This window comes from Chelonoidis abingdonii, chromosome 8, assembly GCF_003597395.2.
Source record: "Chelonoidis abingdonii isolate Lonesome George chromosome 8, CheloAbing_2.0, whole genome shotgun sequence".
Classification (NCBI taxonomy): Eukaryota; Metazoa; Chordata; order Testudines; family Testudinidae; genus Chelonoidis; species Chelonoidis abingdonii.
Window position 1 is genome coordinate 92,679,721 of NC_133776.1, and position 24,917 is coordinate 92,704,637.

The 24,917-nt window shown below is 45.1% G+C and overlaps 1 protein-coding gene across 2 annotated transcripts in view; it reads right to left on the reverse strand.

The window, feature by feature from the left end:
* Nucleotides 1–1,571: 1,571 nt before the first annotated feature.
* ZBTB33 (zinc finger and BTB domain containing 33) overlaps nucleotides 1,572–24,917 on the reverse strand; it is a 33,722-nt gene continuing 10,376 nt past the window's right edge. For both annotated transcript variants that reach the window (XM_032767058.2, XM_075068843.1), the window contains exon 2: nucleotides 1,572–8,340. In XM_032767058.2, coding sequence (XP_032622949.1) covers nucleotides 6,287–8,338 — 2,052 coding nt within the window. In that variant the 5' untranslated portion in view covers nucleotides 8,339–8,340 and the 3' untranslated portion in view covers nucleotides 1,572–6,286. The remainder of the gene's footprint in view (nucleotides 8,341–24,917) is intronic.

Consider the following 24,917-nt stretch of genomic DNA (forward strand, 5'->3'; position numbering starts at 1 on the left):
TGAGTGGTTATGTATCAGCAATTGGACTGTAGATATCTCCTAAACAGAAAGGTGCAGTTTTCTGTGTTCTGCTAAGCAAAAGCATCTGACACTGTCCACAAGTCATTTCAGCAAAACCATGTGTTTTCCTTCTTTTGGTTGGGAAATTCGTATAGATTGTTTTGAGTCAGCATCCTGTATAAGAACTTTTTTAGTGGCTGTATTACAGGCTGCATGTAATGAATTTCCACTATTTATTCTCAAGATGTAAGTCTCTTGTGGATAAAATTCAACACCATGTAACCGATAGCCTAGGACAAAGTTGATAAGAATTTGCTGTTATTGTTGTCTTTCTTTTAATCTTCAAATGATAGTTGTGCTGATCTAGATTTCATGCAAGTTTTGCATGCATCTTGCATAACAAAAAAGATCAACTTTATTAAGTGGCACAATGCTCCTTTAAAGTGTGGTTCTTGCCCAAGCAGTGATTTCATTTGGCAACTTTCTGTTCAGAACCACTCACTCTGAGCATTCCATCTGTTTACTTTGGGGATAAAAATAAGATATCTGCTTTTTACTTGTTATACCGAAAAGGTTGGATTCTATTTCAGCTCCTGCACCTAGAGAAGTGTAAATTGTAAGGCTGCACCCATCTATAGCTGTGTCACTTCAATCCAGACAAAACGTAATGGAGAGCAAAATTTGGCTTGTAGAGTTTTATGCTGTTATGTGAGCCACAATGAATACAGTTGGACTTCAGATTGCAGTATCTTTCTACTTGCAACCTAACCACATGTGAGATAGTGTCAGAAAGGAAGATACATGTGGGACCCACACTGTCACTTCCAGAGTGCAACCACACTTTAACGTGCTGCTTTTAACCCTGTACATTTGCAAAGCATTTAGGCAGTTTTTTAGACTCATCATTTCCCTGTCGGATACAAGTCCATCTAGTCTCAAACTAAAAAGAGAATAAATTGTTCAACCAGAAGCAAATGTAGAACGTCTCTCTGGACAACGAAATATTTCTTCTTAGAAAATGGTGGCAGGAGGAGAAATACATGCAAGATACCCACTGGATTTAAAGCAGTAGTGTATGCAGTACATGTTCCAGTAGACTCCCCCCTGCCATTATATATGGTTTAAAATACAGCTCCCGTAAGTTTGGGCACCAGAAATAAATTAGCACACTAATACCCCTTCTGTTCTAAATTAACCTCACAGCTGTTCAACTCAATCACATCTTTAAGAGAGACTTGGCGTGCATATAAAAAAAAGTGACAGCACCCATGGTACTACTCCCTGTGAGAAATATATTGCATACATTTTTTTTAAATAGTATTTTACTTCTAGAGCTTTGAAATAAAAGTTACAGTCCTAACCTCACCTGGAAAATAGTATACCATTTGTGCCTCTCTCTATTAAACAGGGCTACAAGGCATAGGGGATATTGCAGGTCAGAACTAAGGCGCATTACATAGTCATGAGGGGAGAAAAATAACGCAGTGCCATAAAAAGGATCTTTGGAAGCAAGTGTATTGTTAGTACCTTTGGCCTGACAGAAGCAGAAGACCTAAGAAATGTCAATGCTCTTTTTTCCAAACCTTTGAGCTTTTTATTAATTGTTATATGCTGGTATATTTAAGCAAAAGCTGCATTGCTGCTTTACATTTATTATAAAAGGACAGCTCAACATTAACATTAAAAGCATTATTGGGATTTTCTGTTCAACTTGCTGTTTTCCTTCTGCTTCAACAACAGTATAAACGTTGAACATAAATGCAATGTTATGCACTCTATCCATAATGTCTTATGCGAATGTAAAAATTATGACACGTATCTTTTATTACTTCACAAAAGTAAAATAAAACTCTGTGACTTTTTAAAAATTTTTACAAAGTTGCAGTTTACATTTTAGCAGCTTTTCTGAGTATTAGTGTTGCAATCATTACACTGAAATTCCTTGTATGTAACTAGGAACTACAGAAAAAGCCGCAACAGCATTTCCTATTTTAGGGCCCAGAACTGCCAACCTTACTGGGCATGGTGCTTACTACCCTTGGTAGTCCCAGTTAAGTCACTGAGCCCTGGTTTTGTAAATTGTGTTGAAAGAACAAATGTATCCTATGCATTTTATAGTTGTGGTAACTACAGTTCTGCAATCCTTATTCACATGAGTAGTTCCATTGATTTCAGGGGGGTTACATTTATAAGTGCTACCCAGTATGTGCAAGGCTCTGTATCCTCTGTAGGATTTCACACAGAGAAATTCTGCTGAAGAACATTAAAATGGAAGGATTTAAAACAGAGGTGAATAATGTAATAAGTACAGTATCCCATTCACTTATTTTTATATTAAATTAAATAGATTATGCTGGGCTTGATCCTGCACCACTCATGTCAGTGGGAGTTTTGCTGTTGACCCCAGCAGGACAAGTCCAATCCCTACATGAATGAGATGTTTTACTAATGTTCCTGATATTCTCTCCCCAAACAGTTTTTGACAAGTTTCTGAGTAGCTATGTTTTTCTTGTCAAATCCTTTCCCCACATCAGTTTTACTATGCTGATTAGTTTCAGAGTAGCAGCCGTGTTAGTCTGTATCCACAAAAAGAACAGGAGTACTTGTACTTAGCACTTACTCATGCAAATAGTCCCATTGAGTTTATTGGGTCTACTCCAGAAAGTATTACTTATTAAGGGTTGCAGAATTAGACCCCATTTCAATAATAATTTGTCAACCAAAGGTTCAATTATCTCAAGAACTGCACATGGAAAAATTCCAAACCATAACCAATTAGAGATTAACTTATTTGCAGCTTCATTAAATATGAAGTCGCTGCACCATGAGTTAACTGAAATACATCAGCTGAATAAGACAACAAGAAGCTGAAGTTTCTAGACCAGTGCAACCCAATTAGAAGTCAAGCAGAACACATACTGGCTCAAAATGCTTTTAGACTGTGCAGTTTACAATATGCACCATTGTTCAACTAATTCAGCTTAATAAAAGAAACTTCTAAATTGTATAAATTTTGTTGAGAATTCACTGCTACCTTAAAAAGTCCTACATGAGACAATTATCAACATTAACTCATCTAAAGCTGTGTTTCTCAACCTTTTTGATCCCAGGAATTGGTTTCCTGTCTTCCTAAATTGTCAGGGAGACCTCAGGGGCAGGCGCTGGTCCACAAATCAGTTGCTGAGAAACACAAAGTGTCTCAGAAAAGTGGATTGCCCTTGAAAAGAAACATTCTGCACATCTCTAGAATTAAAACTTTTTATTTTTGCCATAGAAAGCTCTAAGAACTAATATCAATTATCGGTTAATGAAAAGTAGAACACAACTTTAAAAACTATGTTAAGGAAAAGACTGTACAAGTATATACATTACAGTATTGGTAAAAATGAACAATGTTTCACACAGAACAGTTGATAGGTAACAGCTGTAGAACCCAATGTTCAATGTATACAGTTGTCAGCTTTTGCATCTTTGTATAAGTTGCATGCCTTAACAGTACAAAATAAATAAGCAACCTATCAATTTTGTTATCTCTGTATTTGTTTATTTATATATTGGAATGCTGTGGTATGAATTCCCATAGGAGCCACACAGTGAGGACTCTTCGCCATCATTATTACATTCTGTAGCAGATCAAAGTTAACTTTTATATTTGTAAAATGATGTTTAGGTTTGCTAAGGGATCTCTGCTGAATGTTGTAATAATATTTATATAAATGCATGTTCAGATTCAATTAGTATAAATCCAGTTTTTTTTCCAGAACCAATTTCTTAATATTTACTAAATGTTTTGGATTAAGTCAAACCAGAAGGTAATGATAAAGATTTTAAAAAAACAAAAACAAAACCCACCCTAAGTACAATAGCCAGAAATCTAAATATAAAAAAACTATTGCCCCATAAAGAGTTTAAAAGAAGGGGTCTAATATGTTTCCAATCCAATAAATACTGGAAGTGAAGTTTAAAAAAAGTTTATTTTACATGACCTCTGGACTTTGGCTATCGAAGCTCACTTCCAAGGAAAATAGAAAACTGAGACACACATGCAGGCCTGAGTCTTCTGGCAAAACTACACCTTTTGAACCACTAATTTTCCAGTTTTTTTTTTCTAAAGAGACACCTTTGTAGGCACAGTTTAACTTAAGGTTTAAACCTTAGCAGCAGCAAATATTGATAGCCTTTATTACTAAGCTTAATTCCAGATGCGTCATACTAGGTTAATTTAGAATATACCCTCAATGTTTTTCATGACATGAGGCCATGAAGTTTTTTTCTAGTACACAGTTAAGTAAGTCAGTACAACCTGTGCTATTATAGGCAATCAATATTTATTTCTTTGAATGGATTGTGTGTAACTGCTGAAATGCCACCAATGAAACTCAAACATTCAACCTATCACATTTTAAAATATTCCCCTGATGCCCAAAGAGCAATTTTTATAAACATCTACACAAAATCAACCTATTTTATGATTCTGACAATGCACATAGTTTTGAATTACATCCTAGTTCCTAATTTTAAAAGGGTAAATTTATAATATAAAAACATTTATACATATTGTATTCTTAGCCTATAAAACAGAAGTGCTGCATACTATACCTACTAGCTAAACAAATTCTCTCTTCCTCTTCCCATTATTACAAATACTGATTTCTGGTACCCGTTAATTATAGCTTTAATTATATTCAAACCATTTACCTTGAAATAGAACTTATCTTTCTGGAAATTTACGATTGAAGGTCATAAAGTGAAGGAATGTTGGTCTGAACATCAAATAAATGTTTTTCTTAAAACATGAATATGAGAAGAAAAATCCTAAACTGTGATTTAGGTAAGAGATTTAATGAAAGGTTACTGATAACTAACACTATGCACAACAATTCTTTTCAGTCATCTACAAACCTCTGTTTAATTTTCATCTTACCATTTACAAAAATTCAACAAGTTACTAAATCAGAAATGCTAGACTATGTCACTGTGCCGATAGTACTGAAAGTAAACTAGCATTTCTTGTTCTAGTTGAACTTTTACTAAACTATTTTCCAAGTGCCTAAATATGTACCAATTGCATGGGAAAGGAGGGATATTATTAAAACTGAAAATGAATATTGATATGCCTATGCCATGGAACCTATATAAACACATTAAAAAAAAACAAACGATTATTGATTTAGTCCTCCTGAAAGCAACCCTTCCCACTGGGAAAAGTTTTCAGTACTTTATTAAAAATCTAGCTAAACAGGCCTGTAAAATCTGTAGTAGTCTCAGCTACAGAGCTGAGGCATCATTTACATTACTTCTTGGTTTCAGGAAGTATATTCTGCAGTCTTCTGCTAGGAAAAGTATTATAAAAATGTTTTAAATACCTGATCAAAGCCTTTTGCCATAATGAACAAAACAGGAAAGCGGCAACTCATTCTAAATCAGCATACTCTTTAATAATAATAAGATCTGACATTATTCCTCAGGATTTTAAAAACATGCTGCAGAACTTGATCTTTCTCTTCAATGTTCTTTTTCATCAATATCATAGTTTGATATTTTTCCCCATTGCAAAAAAGAATAAAATATAATGGTCCAGCCACTGAATACTCTGCTTACCATATTGACACATATAAATAAATCTTGTTCAGTTTAACCCAAACTGAATTTTTCTTATCAGTATGAACATTTTCACAACGAATTGGTTCATTTTGACCAGAAAAACAAAACTAAGATGCTGGTTCAAAAATACACTGCTCCAAACGAATTGATCAGTTAGTTTGGACCCTTTCAGTAATACACTATTCAGAGTTAATGTATGAGCAGTGGGATTTTTTTAAATTATGCCATATCCAAGGGGCTATGCTGAACATCTTCTGGTGATCTTGGGGTTAACATCTAAAGAGAATTCAGCATTAAAGTGCTAACATGAAAGAAAAAGTTTATGTAATAAATGTTTCAAGGTACAGGAAATACCCCAATTATTTTAAAAGAAAAACAATGTTTCAGATTATTTAAGGAAACTGTACCTTGTCAAGCTATAATTTTCCTTTTTTTTTTTTTAATGAAAATTAATGAACTAGAAAAAACACTGACAGCTCCTTGGAAATATCTTATTCTGTATTCAAGTAAACTTTCAGATGAATTGCAGCTACAAATAATCCATCTAAATACTACCCTTTGATGACTTGGTAGAACAAGTAAACTTGTTTCATTTAACAATTTGTTTTACAATATTTGTAGCAGTTCATTTAAAACAGTTGCACCTTTTCTATACTGAAGCTTTTTCAGCACTTAAAGCATTTCAGTAAGACTCTGGTATTACAAACTCAAATTCAGTACTACCTTCTGATAGATTTTGTTTAAAAATTGATTCACTTCCCTGCTGAATGAAAATATCATCCCAGGTCATGGGCTTAGTTGGAGGATTAGAAGTTGTTCCTTCAGCATCATCTTTTCCTGCACCAACACGATAAACAAGTCCATCCTCATTTATTACAGGTATACTGCTTGAACGATCAGTAATATATGCATATTGTCTGATCTGTAAAGACCTGCAAGGATGCAAACGATAAAGCTTGGTATCTCCAGAAGGGTCTTGACTATGAACTGATCTTATATGTGAAGCCATAACCTGATAATTGATGAAAGATTTCCCACATGTCAAGCATTGGTACCTTCGCTCACCAGTGTGGTGAATTTCATGTTTTGTACGGTATTCTGCAAGAGGGAAAACTTTCTCACAGTATCGACATGGATACTTCTTCTCCCAGGAATGAACATTAAAGTGTCTCCGCAAACTTGTCAGACATACATAGGATCTCTTGCATACAATACAAATGTAGTAGACCCTTCCATCCACTATGAGCTCATAGTGATCATCATGTTTTAGCTTCATACGTTTTCTGTTTGCAGGATCATCACCAGATGTTCTAGGCATCTCGTCAAGTTTGACTTCTCCTTCATCTGGATCATCTTTTACAGGAATTACTATGTCATATGTATCTTCACCAATATTTGCATAAACCTTACAACCTGTTGACAAGCCTTCTATTTCAGTAGCTGTATCTAAAGTTATGATCTTTTGACCTTCCATCACATGTTTTGATGCTACACCCACAGAAGAATCCTTGTTGCTTCCAGTAAGAACATCTGAGATTTTTATTTTAAACTCTCCAGGTTTGGAAGACGTTTCCTGTGGAAAAGTAACAACCTGTTTTTTCTGTACACCTGATCCTTCAAATGCCGCTACTTTGGGGGGAGAAGATTGCTGAACCAAAGAGCTGCTACTGACTGAACCTGGACTAGATGAGCTAATGATATCATCATCTTCCACATCCTCCTCCTCCTCCTCGTCTTCCTCCTCATCAACAGCATTTGTTTCCATTTCAGCTAAAGACTCATTATTAGATGGCTGTTGGTTCTCCCCAAGCAAATTAACTGTAGGAGACACGTGTTGTTGATGTGAGGAACTGACACTTAATGATGAATTAAGTTGAGACTGATTTAGCAAAATGATGTTGGGAGTCAAATGCTTTGGAGCTGAAGAGTCAAGTGATTCAGCACTAGTTTGTGTTTGGTTTGGACTTGGTTGGTTGGCAGAGGAAGTGAGTTTTTGAGTTGCTGCAATACTAGTTAGAGGGGGAGATCCACCAGTGCTACAGGACGTTTGGTCAGAAACCACAGCAGGATTTGGGCAAGGCTGGCTCTGTGCCACTGCACTGGTCTCTGGAGAACGCTCTTTTGCAGGCACAATTTCAGAGCAAAAGATGACATCATCATCATCATCTGAATCACTCACTGTAATTTTTGTAGTTTCATATTCTTCACCATGTAAGGAAAATGATTCTGTTATAACAGGCATCCCACCAATTACATGTTGACTCACATGTTTTGTTGGGGATAATTGTGTTTCAAGACTCTCTTGATCTGAGCTAGAAGGTAAAGTTTCTGAAGTACCATCCTGGATGCCACCAGATAGGCTTTTTACTTGTGACAGAGGTACACCCAGTTCTGCTATAAATTTAACTCCTAGTAATTGCCCTGATTTAATCAACTCATCAAGTAAGTCTGATCGAACGCGGATTATTTTTGAGCTATATATATAGTTGAGTATTTCTGCAAAAACCTCTGCTCTTATAAAGCTCAGTTCCACCACTTGCCCAGCAACTGAGAAAAGCTGGTGAAAATATGTGCTAGAAGCAGAAAGAACATTTCTGTGGGCTCGAAATTTCCGGTCCTCCACGATAACAGTAACGTCACAAAAAAGTCCATGGTCACGTTGTTCATTCAAAGACTGGAGTAGCATACCAGAGTACTGAGTGTCTGTTGCAGAAATCAGTTTTTTTCCCTCCATTCCTTCAGAAAGAAAAGTAAAAGGAACCATGTTAGTTTACAGAATTTATAACATTTTCAGCTGCAGTACAGAATCCTCACATTCAGAATTTTTTGTTTTCCCCCCGTCCAAACTAAGTTATTTCTGAGGCCTTGTCTACACTTAAAATTTATACCAGCATAGCTATGTCAGTCAAAGGTGTGAAAAAACCACACCCCAACGACCATACCTATGTTGATGAAACCCCAGTGTAGGCACAGCTAACGTCATCTGGGAGGTGGTGTTTCTACAGTGACAGAAAAACTCTGTCAAAGTATGCTGCCACTACAGTAGAGGGCTACTCTATGTGCCAGTGTAGGTTTAGCAGTGTAGACGAAGTCTGATTCCCACTGATAAACGGTCCATATACTGTATTGTTTGTAAGTCTAATGACTTCTGCTACTTGTTCTCCATAGCTGTAAATATATCCAAAGGTCTGTGTTCAATAAAATGAGAGACTCAACTGAGTAATAACAAATGACGTGTTAGCTGGAGACACCATTAACTTAAGGTCAATGTCAGATTAATATAATCAAGATTTAGGCTCTGCAAAGCTAAAGTTTAAAAAAAATAGAAATATTAAAAAAAAAAACTAAAAAAAAATGTTTCACATGTAAATATAAGCAACCATACAAAATTGTCCTGAGTTAATTACAAGCCCAGCTAACAAAATTATACATGTGCTCTTTACTACATTGACTGATGCTAATGAAAAAGATATGGATATTTTACTCCCTGTCCAAAAAAATCAAAAAACAAAAAAAAAACTTACTTGCTCCTTGTGAGCAGAAATTTGCAAGGCTACCCTACATGTGCAATCCAGATACTAATGCTAATGAAGGAGAGCCAGAAAGTGGAATCGACAGGTCTATTTTCATCTCCCAATACAATATTTCAGTACAATGCAAAACCATCAGTACAGTGAAAAGGAAAAAAGTTTTTTTAAATGATTTTATAAATTCAAAACACAGTTGGCACGGAAACAATGTCAATTTTTACCCTGACAGGTCCCTTTACATAGAGAGAATGTCATTTTAGAAGTGGGTTGGTAGTAACAGATAAAATATTAGATATTAATTACAAACAAACGACTTAAAATGGGAGGTGACTGACTGTTTATCACTATAAAATGTTGATAATTACTGACTCAATATTAAGCAAATTTCATGTTCCTTCTTCACTGTAGGTCACTTTGCAGCCAATTACATAGTCATTTCTTTTTCAAAAGAATTAGCACAAAAATAAGTACTGTAACTTTAGAATGCTACTTCTTTGGAGAAGAAAATGTAGATATCAAACAACCTTACTTCAAAGTTACTAAATATAACTTGGCTTTCCAAAAATTAGTTGGCTTACAAGTAATATTGTAGCATTATCAGGACTATCATTATGACATCTTGCTTTTATTGCAAAAAGAAATAGGAACTTTTTGGTTGTAAAAACAATACTAATTAAATATCAATTATTTCCCTTTATGGTGTCAAGCAATTTCAAAAGAACACAAAAGATACTAACCCTTAAAAATGGGTAAACAACTCTGAGCACACTGCCAACAACCTCAGCCTCTTAATTGTGAGAATTCAGACACTTGTGTTTTAAATAAAAATCTCTACATGTCAATGGAGAGAGAGGTTCAGTTGCCTCCTGCCTGCTCAGAGTGCAATTTAAGCAATACAAAGAGAAAGAATCAAATACACTGTGGTTTGTCTGTCTAGATAGTACTGAGGATCTGCAACAAGAATCAACCCTGGGGAAGAACCAAGGGCTGTAACACAACCATTTTGAAAGAAGAGCAGAGAGGGGGGAAAACCCAGTAGGAAACAAACATGGGGGATTAGAATATGTATCAACTGAAAACCCCTTTTCAATAGTCCCATCAAGAAATATTAACAATGCCATGCCAATAAGTCTTTATAATATAAAATATTCTTAAAATGCAGGTGATGCAAGTATGGAGGAGAGGAAAACTTCAAGGTTAAGGAGCAGATGATTAGTAGGGGAACAGCTTGCTAGACCTCCACATGCAGGAGCATGGATGTTTGATTGCATTGTTGTGCCTTCCAGAAGTGGCAGCATGGGAGGACAGGACACAGGAGATAAGTACAGAAACTCACAGATGATAGGATACTGCAGGTGTGTGCGCAAAGAGGGAGTGCGGAGGTTGCAGGCAGCAGCATGAAAAGGGCGAGGACAACAATGCATGGTAATGGTGGCAGATGAAGTGGGGGGGAGCAGCTGCATGGGAGGGGGTGGGGATTGTTGTGCCTGGAAGCAATATGGGGAAATAAAAAGGCACCTCAAACTAGCAGATTAGGGAGCCAAGTGCTTTAGCAGGGGAGGTGGGAAGACACGCTTCTGAGAATATTAACTAGAAGATTAAACGGGGTGGGACTTTTGTTTCTTATACCAAGAAGGGTGGGAATGCTGTGTATAGTGTTGAGGATTGAGGGGGATTTGTATTTATACAGGAACTGTAGTGGGGAGGTAAGGCGGAGCATATAAGGAGAGCTGCACTGTTGTCACGTTTCAAAGGGGAAGTGTGTGCACTTTAATTACAGAAGACTAGAAGGCTGAGCTTGGGGAACTGTGGGTGCCATACTGGGGCTAAGTATAGAGCTGGATACAGGAGAGCTCCTATGATTCAAGGGGACTGGGAGTATGAGGATTGTGGCTTCATTAGTGGGGCATTATTAGGATGTATTCCCCACCACCACTGTTCCAATACACAACCTCATTTCTGGCTTCAATATTAAGCCTTAAGTAAGAGAGTTGGGGGTTAGATATTGGAGGCTGGATATCACAGGTATAGGGAGTATGTGGGAGAGCTGGTAACGGAGGGAGCTGTGCATGGCCTGTTTATATAACGCTGTGAGGCTGGAGGCCAGATATTGGGAGGAGAGTATTGGAGGCTGGAAGTTTGGGTAGTACGGACTAGACATGGGGTATGTATTGGGCTGGGCAGGGAAGGGACAGTGAGGTGAGCTATTGGGGGGGGGGCTGGGTAGGAAGTGTATAGGGGCTGCTGGGGGCACAGTGGTGTACAGGGGGGGTATTGAGGGGCTGGTAAGGGGCATGAGGTGGGATTTAGGTGGGACACAGCACAGGATAGGAATGGGGGAGGTGGGTTCTAGGTGAAGAGCTGGGGCATGTGAGGCTGGATAAGAACAGTAAGGTGGGGTATGGGAGAGGGCAGACAGATGGGGTTTAAGTGGGGGAAGAGTGAGGACAGGAAGGTAGGATCTAGATGACGCCTGGGGAGCTGCAGATTGGGGGAGGACAAGGAGGTGGGATCTAGGCAGGGCATGGTGGGCTGGAGCAGGCACATGAGGCTAGGTAAGAGCGATGGGGGGGGATCTGTGGGAAGTGGGATCTAGGGAGGTATGGGGGCTGGGTAATGGCAGTGAAGTGGGATCTGTGGGGGGCTGTGGTAGGCACATGAGGCTGGGTAAGAGTGGTAAGGGAGGAATCTGTGAAGGGTTTGGGGAGGGCAGGGGGTGGGATCTAGACAAGCATGGGGGGCTGGGTGAGTGGTGAGATGAGATCTGTGGGACATGGGGGATGTGTGAGGCTGGGTGAGGGGAATCTGTGGGGGAGCGGGGGAGGGCAGAGGTGTGAGATCTAGGTGGGCGTGCGGGGCTGGGTAAGAGCAGTGAGGGGGATCTTTAGGGGGCAGGCATGTAGGATGTTGGGAACAGCAGTGAGGTGGGATCTGTGGGGTACTGGGGGACATGTGAGACTAGGGGGAGGAGAATATGTGGGAAGCAGGGGAGATCTAGGTGGGCATGGGAGGTTGAGTAAAAGCTGTGAGGGCAGCATCGGGGGGGCTGAGGCAGGAACATGGGAGGTTGGGTAAGAGCAGTGAGGGGGGACCTGGGGGGACTAGGGTAGGCACGTGGGAGGTTGGGTAAGAGCAGTGAGGGGAGATCTGGGGAGGTGCTGGGGGACATGTGAGACTGGGGGAGTGGGATCTGTAGGGGGCGGGGGAGATCTTGGGCTGAGTAAGAGCAGTGAGGAGGGGCAGGTATATGAGGGGTTGGGTAAGAGCAGTGAGGGGGTATCTGGGGGGACTGGGGCAGGCACGTGGGGAGCTGGGAAGAGCAGTGAGGGAGGATCTGGGGGGCTGGGGTAGGCACGTGGGAGGATGGGGAAGAGCAGTGAGGGGGGATCTGTGGGGTGCTGGGGGAGAGTGGTATGGGGGATCAGGGGGGCTGAGGCAGGCACGTGGGGGTTGGGAAGAGCGGTGAGGGGGGATCGGGGGGGGCTGAGGCAGGCACGTGGGGAGCTGGGAAGAACGGTGAGGGGTCTTGGCGGGAGGCACATGAGGGTTGGGAAGCAGCCAGTGAGGAGGATCTGGGGGGCCGGGGGTAGGCACATGAGGGTTTTGCGAAGGAGCGGGGAGGGGCGGTGCTGGGGGCAGGCCGTGGCGTGGTAGGCTGGGATAATGAACTCTCTCTCCAGGTTCGAGAGCCTGGGATCTGTGAAGTCTTTTGGGGAGAGTGGTAAGGAGGATCGGTGGGGGGTTGAGGCAGGAGCTTGGTAGGGTTTGGGATAAAGGACACTCGGTCTGTGTGAGGCGGTATGGGAACTGGTGTTAGAAGCCTGGTGGTAGACAAGGTAGGCAATGAGGGCTGCTACATAATGCTTCTGGAGGTTTGTAGAGAGCCGGGTGAAGAGGGGGTGCTGGGGCGGACGTGCGGGAGCTGGTGAGAACGGTGAGAGGGGATCTGGGGCACGTGGGGGGTGGAAGAGCGAGTGAGGGGCCGGCTGGGGGCACATGAGGTGGGGAGCGGGGGGTCTGTTGGGGCAGGGGGTGGGATTAGGCGCGGCCTTGCGGGCTGGTTCAGAGGCGGTTGAGGGGGATTGGGGCGGTTGGTGGGCTTGCTTAGGCGGGTGGAGGGGGGAATCTGCGCAAGAGCGCTGGGGTTAGGTGGATGTGCATAGGTGGGCGTGCTGGGGCGCGCGTGTCTTTCCTCCGCTTATCCTGCAGGACTGAAGGGCGGTCCTTGATGCTCCCCGTGCCGCTCCTAAGGGCTCTTGCCCCCCCCCCGATTTCTACCTCTGTCGCGCGGCCGTGATGTGAGGGGGTGGCGACAGAGCCGGTATCGCCTTGAGGCAGTGGGTTCCTAGAGTTTACGTCATGATCTCCCTGCTCCACTCTATCTAGAGGGGAGGAGGCCGACCGCCCCCTTACCTGGATTCATTGTCGAGAGAGGGGAGCCGAGCCGCCGCCGGGAGGGGGGCTCCCCCGGGGGCGCGGGGGGCGGGGGGAATAAAAATGATCTTCATAGCAACGGACACTCTGCTTCCTCCTGTGGTGGTGGGTCCCAGACCCTGTCATGCTCCGCGATACCTTCCGACACGTCGTTTCCCCTGCCAGCTGTCAGCACAACGGGGCCCCCGGTTCGCCCGCGCCGCGGCCCGCGCGCGCCCGCGCCCCCGCCGCGCCTCCAGGCGAGCGCCGCATCTAGTACACAACAAACACCACACACCAGACACAAGCACCAGCAAAAGCATTAACAAACCTGCCAAAGCACCAACCAACAAGAACCGCAAGCCGCTCCGAGACAACAACATATCACACAAAGCAAACGCAGAAAACCAACCGCGCGAGACAAAAAAAAACCAACACCACTCGGAGCCATTGCTCAGGCTGCTCACAGGAAGGCGCACAAAACAATAACAACAGACACCGCGAAAACCATCAGAGGGACACGTGGCGGGGCTCGAAATATACACAGAACAAACACAAAAAACATAATACAAAAAGAGATACTCACAGCAGACAGCCGCGAACAAAGAGACGTCTCTCGTGCACTTCGCGAGCTCCACTAGAGACATAGAGAAATACAATAGAATAAATATAGATAGCACTTGACCAATCATCGCGCGCCCTCGCCAGCTCCCTAGACACCCGCGAAATAAGGAACAAACCGAAGAAAGCAGACCAGACCACCAGCCGCTACTAATCATTCTGTGTCCGTCGAACGCCTACCTGCCTCCTCTCACACTGAGAAGCGCCGTGTCGCCTGGTGCACGAGCTAGAAAACGTAAGAGCAAGCCCTCAAGATAGGAAGATAGCGAGATATTGGTAACTCCCATCACCTCGCTCGCCTCTCTGGACCTTCGCTATTGCTCACAGTGGCGTAATCTGGATGATATCTGTATTATGCAAAGAAACTAGATAGAAATCCATAGTGGTGATATATCACCCATCGGCTAGCCATCGCGCTAGTCGCCCCCTCCAATACGACCCACAATCTCTCGCTCCATCACGTGCACGAAACCACACCAACGCAACAATAACATCATGGCTAGACGCATACACGAGCACTCCCTCTCCCTCCCAGGCAGCAGCAGAATACGCTGTGGAGCTACTACTCCAGTATAGGAACGTCGTCCTCTTCTATATCAAAAGGTAGATACATGACCAACCCACGCGTGTCACCGCATCTCATGATTAAGAGTCACTCATACTCTGTTGGACTGAAGACTATCTCAGTCATCTCGGAACATACTATCATTGACCCTTGACATAAACCGACTACGTATCATCTAGGTATGAAATGGCAGACACAACAAAAAGGCTCGAAAAACTGCCCAGCGAGAACGACTAAGAAAACGACCGGGATTAAAATAAGGCGAGCGTAGACGCAGGTGGTGGCTATACATGTCGTGCAAGGATATTACCTACTTGAACTGCCAGACCACAGCCAAAGCAGAGGGACTGCAGAAGAACAATGCCTCTCTTACTCCCCTCAGTAGTCGCGTACTGCGCTACAAACCAGAGACAATGCCTGAATGCCAGAATATGTAGCGTCTGCATAGCGCTGAAGAATACAGTCTCCGAGCGCACTCCTATGCTCCCCAGCTCTCTCTCCCCACAACTCAGGGCAACAAATACGACACGGGAATGAGCGAACAGACACCCCGAAGAATAACCGCTCCCCGAAGCAAGGAGACAGTGACGCCAATAATAGACTGCTAAAGCAGAGGACAAGATACTATAGGATGAGAGTGATATGCACATGAGACGAATGAGTTTAGAGTATGTCGATCTGTGGGCTGTCCTTACTCTAGGAAATATGTCCATAGCAACCTCTAAGTCCACGTGCAACGCATCTCAAAAGATAGTGAGAGAAACGATGGCAAAAATAAATAAAAGAGTGAACTAGAAGATTGACAAGCAGCGCGGAACACTGAGTGCGGAGCACGGCTGAATGCCCAACGTTAGCTCAGTAAGGAGAATAGAGACCTTAAGCCAATTTCACGAACATTACAGGAATCGGGCGTTTGGCTTCAGAAAGAATATTTAATATAGAAGATAATTAAAGTATACGTATCAGTTATAAATAATAGTAGTCGATTGATTGCTGTGATGAAATTCTGTGCAGTGGGAACAATCGGAATCCAGTCGCACTCTCATGAAATATGTATAGGCTATGTGACTTCGTTCTTGATTCATCTCGCATGTTCTTGCTCAGGTGTCATATTATGCAAAGCTTTGTGACACCTAAGCCTGTCGCGTGACCGAGTAATGCAATATATACCTAGCATGCTCGACCTCGTGTTGTAGCGCGATTGTCAGTGTATGGGGATATAACTTCTCTCAATAGTGACTATACACTGTGTACTTTGTGTTTCTCTCATGAAAATGCTGTAGGCTCTCGGAGTTGTCGCTCAGTTTTGTGATGTGTAGTTTGAGATGAATACGAGTTCACGTATTTCTCTGACTTGCCCGGCCTGGCTGGGCCCTGGCACGCTGGCCGCCCCCCTCCCCCAGCCCTGCCAGCGGGAGCAGCGCCCTCCTGGCGCGGGGCTCTGCCCTGGAGTGACCGGCTGGCAGGAGTGAACAACTGGGACTTTTTCAGGGGCGGGTAGTTGCCTGTGTAAGACAAAGCTCCTGATATCGGGCTGTGTGGTCACCCCACCGCTAAGGGTGCGGCACTGCCAGGCATGGGGTGGCCGCTGGCTCTCTGCGGTAACCCTATGAGGGGGCCTGGGATGGGGCTTCTGCCTCAGGTAATCACAGCCCCATCAGGGAAAGGGTGAGCACCTGGGCCTTAGTGTAAGGGACTGTCCTTCATTTCATTAATTGGTCCCTTAGGGGTGACCCTGGGGTTGCCAACCCTCCAGGATTGGCATGGCATCTCAAAGAATTAAAGATTAATCTTTCATTAAAGAGTGTGGTGATGAAATCTCCAGGAAAACATCCAGCCAAAATTAGGCAACCTAGTGATCCACTTGCCTTTTAAGGGCCGTCATCCCTTGACCATATAAAACCTAAAGTTGAAGCCTCTGATAATTATGTTGTGTACTTGAGGGCAGTGGAAATGTATGTTTGAGAGACAAATACATGATATTCTAATGGAAATGGTGTTTCCTTAAAATGTCACTTAAAATAAAGCAGTCTCTCATTTTTTCATGTGGTTTTTCCCTTATTTCCAGCCAACAAAGGCACTTGCCCTAATCAAGAATGTCCAGTCTAGTCTTCCCTGGCTCTGCTGAGCCATAAGGGTTCAAAGGGAAATCATTCTAAGTTAGTGTCAGTAGGGCTACAGGAAACTTTTCAACTCAAAACTTGTTTTGGAGAAAAATGCAAATTTGGTGACACCCGAACATATAGTGATTCTTTTTTTTCTGGTTGGAAAAAAACCCAAAAGCTAAATGTTTTGTTTTGACATTTTTAAGATGAAATGTTTCAATTATTTTTCTTTCAAAATGATTTTTTTGTTTTGAAATTTCCTCTAAATTTTTTTTTTTAAGTTAAGTGCACGGAATCAAAATGAAATGTTTTATTTAACCCACATTTTCTTCAACTTTTACTGAAAAAATTTTAAAAATGGTTTCAGTTTGACCCCAAATGAATTTTTTTTTATTTTTCAGAATTGCACGTGAACCAAAAAAAAATCTATTTTCCCAGCTCTAATTATGAGCACTCAACACTTTATTTGAAGAAGTGTGTAAGGATCTTTAACAAAGGCATTCTCCACTGAAAATGTTAGTCACCTAAATAGGTTTTATCAACAAATGAAGGAGTTTTAAACAGTCTGATAAAAATCCATTCCCCTCTTAGCTCAGCTTTCGCTTTGTAATCTCTTGTGACATCACCATTACTAACTCCTCAATCATCACAGTCTTTCATCTTAAACAGAACCTGCTAAAGTAAAAACAAGCTGATTTTTCTTTTTAAATAACTTCAGGTCTTTATACATCATAAAGAAGCAAAAGGGTGAATAGCCTGTGTTTTTCCTTTGCAGGCCATCTTCAGATAGAAAGGCTAGGGCATCTGGAGATGTCTTCTTGTAATGAAGAAACATTTTGACTTAGCTGAACAGAGCGATGGATGGGACCGAGTGATGAGATTCACCATTGCCCTGCACTTTGTGTGATCACTTACACCAGCCCAAAGTGGGTGTAAAAATTCCACAAACAGTGGAGTCGCATCATACACACATTTAACTTACGTGAATTCAACTACACGCGCACAATGAGTGTATGCCCCCGGAGTGAGCATGAGCATGAGTCCCTCAGTTGGTCTCAGTTCCTGTGTGCCTCTCATAGTGTGAGCATCTCACCATGCTGAGTGTGATTCTAGAGTTTAAAGATATGTATTTTTTGGACAAGATGGCCCCTAAACACAAGCCAACTACTTCATCTCATGCTCAACCGAAGAAACAGCAATCTGTTCCAACGCTGGAGGAAAAACTGGCTGTGTTGGACTTAGAGAGACGGTATGTCGGTCTCCAAAGTGGCATGTAAATATGGCCACAACGAATCTAGCATCCGTACCATCAAGATTTGAAAAAGAGAAATTTGTCAAGCCGTGGCATCAAGTGCTCCAATAACTGCTAAGGTGACGAGCCAGGTGTGAGATAAGACTTTAGTGAAGGCCGAAAAGGCATTAAACTTATGGCTGGAAGATATGAATCATAAATATGTGCCTATCGATGGCAACACATTGTGAGAAAAGGCTCTTAGCCTCTATGTGCTGTTCAAACCTCCTGCCAAAGAGGGACAGCCTTCTGATGGGAAGCAATTCAAAGCCAGCCAAGGTTGGCTTAACAGTTTTAGGAACCGCTTCAACCTCAAAAACGTGCGGACTATTGGTGAATCTGCATCTGCTGATGAAGAGGCAGCAAAAGCTTACCCCGAACAATTAAAGAAAATCATAAAAGAAATGGGCTATCTTCTGGAACAAGTTTTTAATGCTGAAGAGACTGGGCTCTTCTGGAAAAAAAATGCCCAACCGCACTTACATTTCAAAATCAGAAAGACATGCCCCTGGCTTCAAAGCAGCTAAAGACCGTGTGACTGTGTTGTTTTGTGGCAATGCAGCTGGGCATGTAATAAAGCCGGGCTTGCTCTACAGGGCTGCAAATCCCTGTGCCTTAAAAGGCAAGAACAAAAATCTCCTGCCTGTGTTCTGGCAATCAGATAAAAAGGCTTGGGTGACAGCACTATTATTTCTGGATTGGTTCCACAAATGTTTCATTCTGGAGGTCAAGCAGGACCTCGAAGAGAAAGGACTTGACTTTAAAGTGTTGCTGATCGTAGACAATGCTGCTGGTCACCCTGAGGCACTCCGGTTTGTATAACAATGTTGAAGTCATCTTTCTCCCCCCCAGTACCACCTCCATCCTCTCAACCAAGGCATGATTTCCTGCTTCAAGGCCACATACACAAGGCTTACGTTCTCACCAATACGTAGCGCTATGTATGCTGATCCCAATCTTAATGTTATGGAGCAGGGGTAGGCAACCTATGGCACGGGTGCCGAAGGCAGCAAGCAAGCTGTTTTTCAGTGGCACTCACACTGCCTGGGTCCTGGCCACCAGTCTGGGGGACTCTGCGTTTTAATTTAATTTTAAATGAAGCTTCCTAAACATTTCTAAAACCTTATTTACTTTACATACAACAATAGTTTAGTTATATATTATAGACTTATAGAAAGAGACATACTAAAAACATTAAAATGTATTACTGGCAGGCAAAACCTTAGAGTGAATAAATGAAGACTCGGCACACCACTTCTGAAAGGTTGCCAACCCATTATGGAGTATTGGAAGTCCTTCAACATTGCCGATTGCATCACTTATATTAAACAGGCAATGGATGCAATCAAGCCTGAAACAGTCAGTGCATGTTGGTGAAACCTATGGAAAGAATGTGTGAATGATTTTAAGGGTCTCCTGACCATTGACAAAGAAGTAAAACGCATTGTTCAGGTGGCCAGGCAAGTGGGTGGTGATGGCTTCTTTGACATCCTTGAGGAAGAAATTGAAGAATTAATTGAGAGCCACAGAGAAACATTGACTAACAAAGAGTTAGAGGAACTGATAAAATCGTCTACAGAAGACGAAGATGATGACGACGAACAGGAAAAGCCAGGAAATTGGAATCTTCATAAATTTGCTGAAGTGTTCCAAGCAGCGAAACACTTGAATGATTTAACTCCTGAATATGATCCCTCAGTGGAACGAAGCCTCAAAATCACACATAGTACTATGGACGATTTGAGACCATATCAAGAAATGTTTGAGCATCTCAAGAGACAACAGCAACAGTTGCCGATCACAATGTTTTCAAGAAAAAACAACCAGCAGCAGATGTCACCTGGATCGACATCAAGCCCTGACAACTCCCCAATAGTGCCATCGTCGTTGTAGACTAGCAAGAATATCCAGGATGAATGGTTAGGTTTACTGTTTTCCTTTTTTATTCTTTCATCTCTCATTCTCTCTCATTGTAAGGTTTTTGGGAGGTTACGAGCCTACCCAGGGTGCTCTGCAAGAACGAGGCCCACGCATACTGTGAGTTACTTGGCTTTAATGAAGTTAAAGTGACACACCCGCAATGGGGACTCCTGGCGTTGCTGTCACGGAGGCGGGGAACCCAGCGCAACGAAGCTCGGCCTGGTATGGAGTCCAAAGGTGGGATCGAAGCCTTGCAGCTATATATACCAAATGCAGAAACAGCTTATACATAAACAGATAGGGGCTTTCCACAGGCAGTGTCCGCCCCTTGGCCTAGGGCCAGGGGCTTTCCACAGGCTGTGTCCGCCCCTTGGCTTAAGGCCATACAAAGCAGTTCTTACCAGCTAGGAGCGGATTATACTGGCATGCCGTGTCCTACAGTGACCGGCCGCCAAGAAAGCGGAAATACCGTAGGTAGGCCGTAACACAGTCTTCCGCGGTCCCCTACAGTTCTCCCCTCGCTTTCTCGAGCGATGCCAGTGATCACGAGGACCCCAAAGGGGTAGGTGTGGGGCACCGGGGGCAACAACGTCAACCACACATGCAACAAACATATAAGCTTAATAAACCAAGGAGGCCAAGACAAAGGCCCTGCACCAAGTGTGCAGCCCAACCACGTAAGGAGGTGAGCCAGGACCAGAGCCAGGACTCTCCCTGTTGCTGGCGAATGCCTTCTGCTAACTGGTGAAGGTGCTCCAAAGCGGCTTCTACAGAGGGCCCAGCATTGGTAACATTAAAGCAACACATGCCGGCAAGTCTTGGCAGGGGTGGCTGTGTCGAAGTAGCAAGTAATCAACGGCCAGCCTATTTTGTAACATTCCCTGGCGTACTTCCTCAAGCTTTTGCGTAAGCAGTGCAAGAATGGTGGAGGTTAAGTTAATGGCTTTGGCAACAGTGCATGCAAGGTGTGCTACCGCATGATAATTATGCGCCACTAGGCCCGGTATGCCCACCAGGGAAAACACAAGGGCTGCAGCTTCCGTTTTGGAGAAAAGGGTTACCTCAGCCTTACAGGTGGAATTTAAAGGGATGGTTTCTTGCCGGTGGCAGGCAAAACCCACTGGGGGATGTGGCAACATAAGGGGAGCTACTCGGCCGAGGGCGCAGGGGCCCCCAGAACTATTGGCAGGGACGTAGGTGTACGCGACCCTGCCACAAAGTAAAAACCACCCCACAGGCAATTTTATATGTCCATAAGCAAAAGAAACATTATTCCTGCTTTGACAAAATAACTTTTTATTGGTATGATCTACGGTGGCATTTACAAAATATACACAAAAAACGGCAGGGGTAACATTAGTAAGACAAAAGGAATATATGGCTGTATCTAAAGCATACTGGGTGGGGCCCAATGCATACAAGTCCCCATACGTAATATGTTTCACAATTGTTTTTAACAGGGAAAACTCCTGCAACGAGGCCGGGGTTGCACAAATGCCAATAAAACAGGTTTCCATAAGGGCGCCCACAGCATACACTCGGGGGAGGCAAAAAGACGTTGCATTAACGGCAGTTTGGGCAAGTACTACCCATGCATTTACTGGGGAGGCGACAGCCTCCTGGGCAGTAACTCCCCTTACAAGGAGCGCTGCGACAATCGGGAGAGCGAGGCCATATGGGGATAGTCCTCTCCCTCTGGCAGCACATAGGCCCATTCTTTCCCAGTGGCCAGGATCATGGCAGCTTGCAGTTTTCGCTGCGGCACTGTCCAACAGACGTTTGCTAGTACGTGCCATTCAGTCTTACTTGGGCTGCGGCTTGTCAGACCTGCAGGAGGTAAAGGAACAAGTTTACAGAGGCCCTCCCCTCGCTCCCACTGCAGCGGCTCGGCGCCCGCGTTGGTGCATGAGAGGAGGGCTAGAGAGTGATCTGAGCTCAACCAATATGGGGGATACAGCCGTAGGCCCTCCCTCACTGGAAGAACACAAAACAAATAGGGTGGCTTGCACCAAAGTTGTGCTTGGGCGGTCCAAGGAGTCACTGTTTGCTCTGCCTGCAAAGTGTGGGGGGGCAATGCATATAAGGTTACTACACCTTGTGCCAAATCAACTACCCCAGGTGCATGCCTAAGATCTACCCGCAGATGTGCTGGCATCTGGGGGGGGGCATGGTGAGACGCTGGACGGGTGTCTGGCCTTCACCCAAGAAGCGGTTATTTAATAGCCAGACAGCCTGCTCCAGCACCCCAGACCAGCCACACAGTGTGTGGGTGGGCATAAGGCGACGGATCTGGTTTTTCAGGAGCCCATTTAGGTGCTCGATAAGGCCACTGGCTGTTGGTGTGTAGGGAAGGTGAAAGTGCCAGTCCACGGCAACGTCAGCGGCCCAGGTTTGAACCGATTGGGCTGTGAAGTGGATCCCTTGGTCACTCTGCACGGTACGTGGTGTCCCGTAACGGGATCACAATTGTTGCAGTGCCGTCAGCGTGGTTGTCGCCGCCGCAGTGGTACTTGGATGTACAAACAACAGACCAGTATAGGTGTCCACGGTCGTGAAGACGTACAGCCAGCACCGCTCCTGGGGCAGAGGGCCTATGTAATCGGCCTGCCAATCTTGGCAAGGGCCTGTGGCTCGGGATCCAACCGGCCGGTCCTGGAAGGGCAATGGGCACCAAACGGGAGCAGATAGGGCAGCCTGCCCAGGCAGTGCGGCACGCTGCCAGGGGAAGGGCAGTGCCCTGGCACAGGGCCACATACTGCGTTGCACGGGCTCCGCGATAGCCCCCCTCCACATGGTAGCGCTTGGCCAATTGCACGACCTCTTCTTGGGCCATGTCGTCAGCCGCCGCATTCCAGTGGGCCTCTGCGGTCTGGGCTTTTGTATGGGCGTCCACATGTCGCACAGCCAGGGGGGCCTGCCAGGCATAGTGGAGGAGCTGCTGCCATAGTGCAGTTCCCCACAGGGGCCGGCCTGCCAATTCTCATCCCTTGGCTTCCCACGCAGTCACCCAGGTCCAGAGGCCCTTATACAGGGCCCAACTGTCCGTATAAATATACGCCCGTGGTGGGGAGTCTTCGATGGTCAGGGTGGCGGCCCGCAGCTCGGCCCATTGACTAGAGCTGGCTGCCCCCCACGCCATGGCTACTACATCCGCATAGGGGGTGTAAGCTATCGCCCTCCACTGCCGGGTCCCCTGGGTGGTGTAGGCATGACTATGCGTAGTCCCGTTTCTCGGCGGGCAGCTGGTCCACGGGAGGGGCCTCTCCTACCAGAGGGGGGGCACAGGGTCCTCCACTGGTGGCAGCTCGTCCGTGAGAGAAGGCACATGCTCAAAGGTAATCGCCCCCAGCAAGACGGCGTGGGGGGTGGAGATAGAGGGCCGGCCTAACAGCATACGCTGCTGTAAGTAATGCTTCCACTTGAAGTGGGTGGCATTTTGTGCGACTACTGTTTGCACTTGGGCGGGGTCCTCCCACACCCAGTGCCCTAAGGGACTGGGCGTGCACACCACGACTGGCATAGGGCCTGTCACGCGCTCGGTGTCTTGTAGTGCCCAGACCACTGCCAGGATTTGTTTTTCCAGAGGGGTGTTGCCGGGCTCCGCCCCCTTCAAGGCCCGGGACCAGAAGCTGATGGGTTCTTTTTGCTGGCCCCTTGCCGGCTGCCAGAGCCCCCAGGAGGCCACGTCCGCCACTGTGGTGACCTCAAGCTCGAACGGGACCCCCAGCTGTGGGGCGTGGAGCCAAGCGTGCATAAGCAGGGCATCTTTGCACAGATCAAAGGCGGTCTGGTGGCTGCGTGCCCACTGCCAGGGCGCCGCCTTCCGCACTAAGGCTTGTAATGGCCGCATGAGGAAGGCAAGATGGGGGATAAATGCGCGCCAGAACTCAAGCAAACCAAGGAAAGCTTGCAGCTCCCTTTTTGTCTGGGGCGTGGGATAGCCCTGCACAGTTTGTTGCACCTTCTGAAGGATCTGCCATTCTGGCCCCGCCCACATAATGCCCAAGAAAACCACCATCTGAGCGGGGCCCTGTATCTTCTGCGGGTTCAGACTCCACCCACGCCACTCCAGGCCCTCCACAATGGCGTGTAAGGTGTCCGCCACCACCTCGCGAGAGGGGCCGGAGACCATGACATCATCGATATAATGATAGTGGTGGGCCAGCGGTGGCAACTGTATCCGGGCCAGGTCGGCGCTGACCAGCTGGTGGCATATGGTTGGGGAGTGCTTTCAACCTTGCGGCAGCACACAAAAGGTGTACTGGCGTGCCTGCCACGAAAAGGCGAACTGTTCTTGACTACCCGGGGCAATGGCGATGGAAAAAAAGGCATTAGCCAAGTCGAGAACAGCATGCCACGGTTGGGCAGCTGCTGCAATATGCTCAATCAAGGTTACCATGTCTGGTACAACAGCTGTCAGCAGGGGGATCACTTTATTAAGCTCCCGATAGTCTACAGTCATACGCCAGGTCCCATCCGGTTTCCGTACGGGCCAGAGGGGACTGTTGTAGGGGCTTAGGATGGGCCAGATAATCTTGGCTTCCAATAGCGCGTTAATTGTTTGGGTAATTTCCTCCTCCCCTTCCGGGAGGCAGTATTGCTTCTTAGAGACCACGGCGGTTGGGCGGGGCAACACCACGGGCTCCCACCGAGGGGTGCCCCGCATGATCGTTAATGTCCGCACCGTCCGCGCTCGCGTTGCGCTTACATACCGGGGATGGCCGAATGCAAAAAGGCCATACTGCGTGTCCACCGAATGGTCCCGTAAGACATCGATGCCTAGTATGTACTCCTCTGTGGCAGCTGCCAGGACCATGGCCTGGAACGGAGGGGCTTTCCCCAGGGTCAAGGTGACCATGACCTCATAC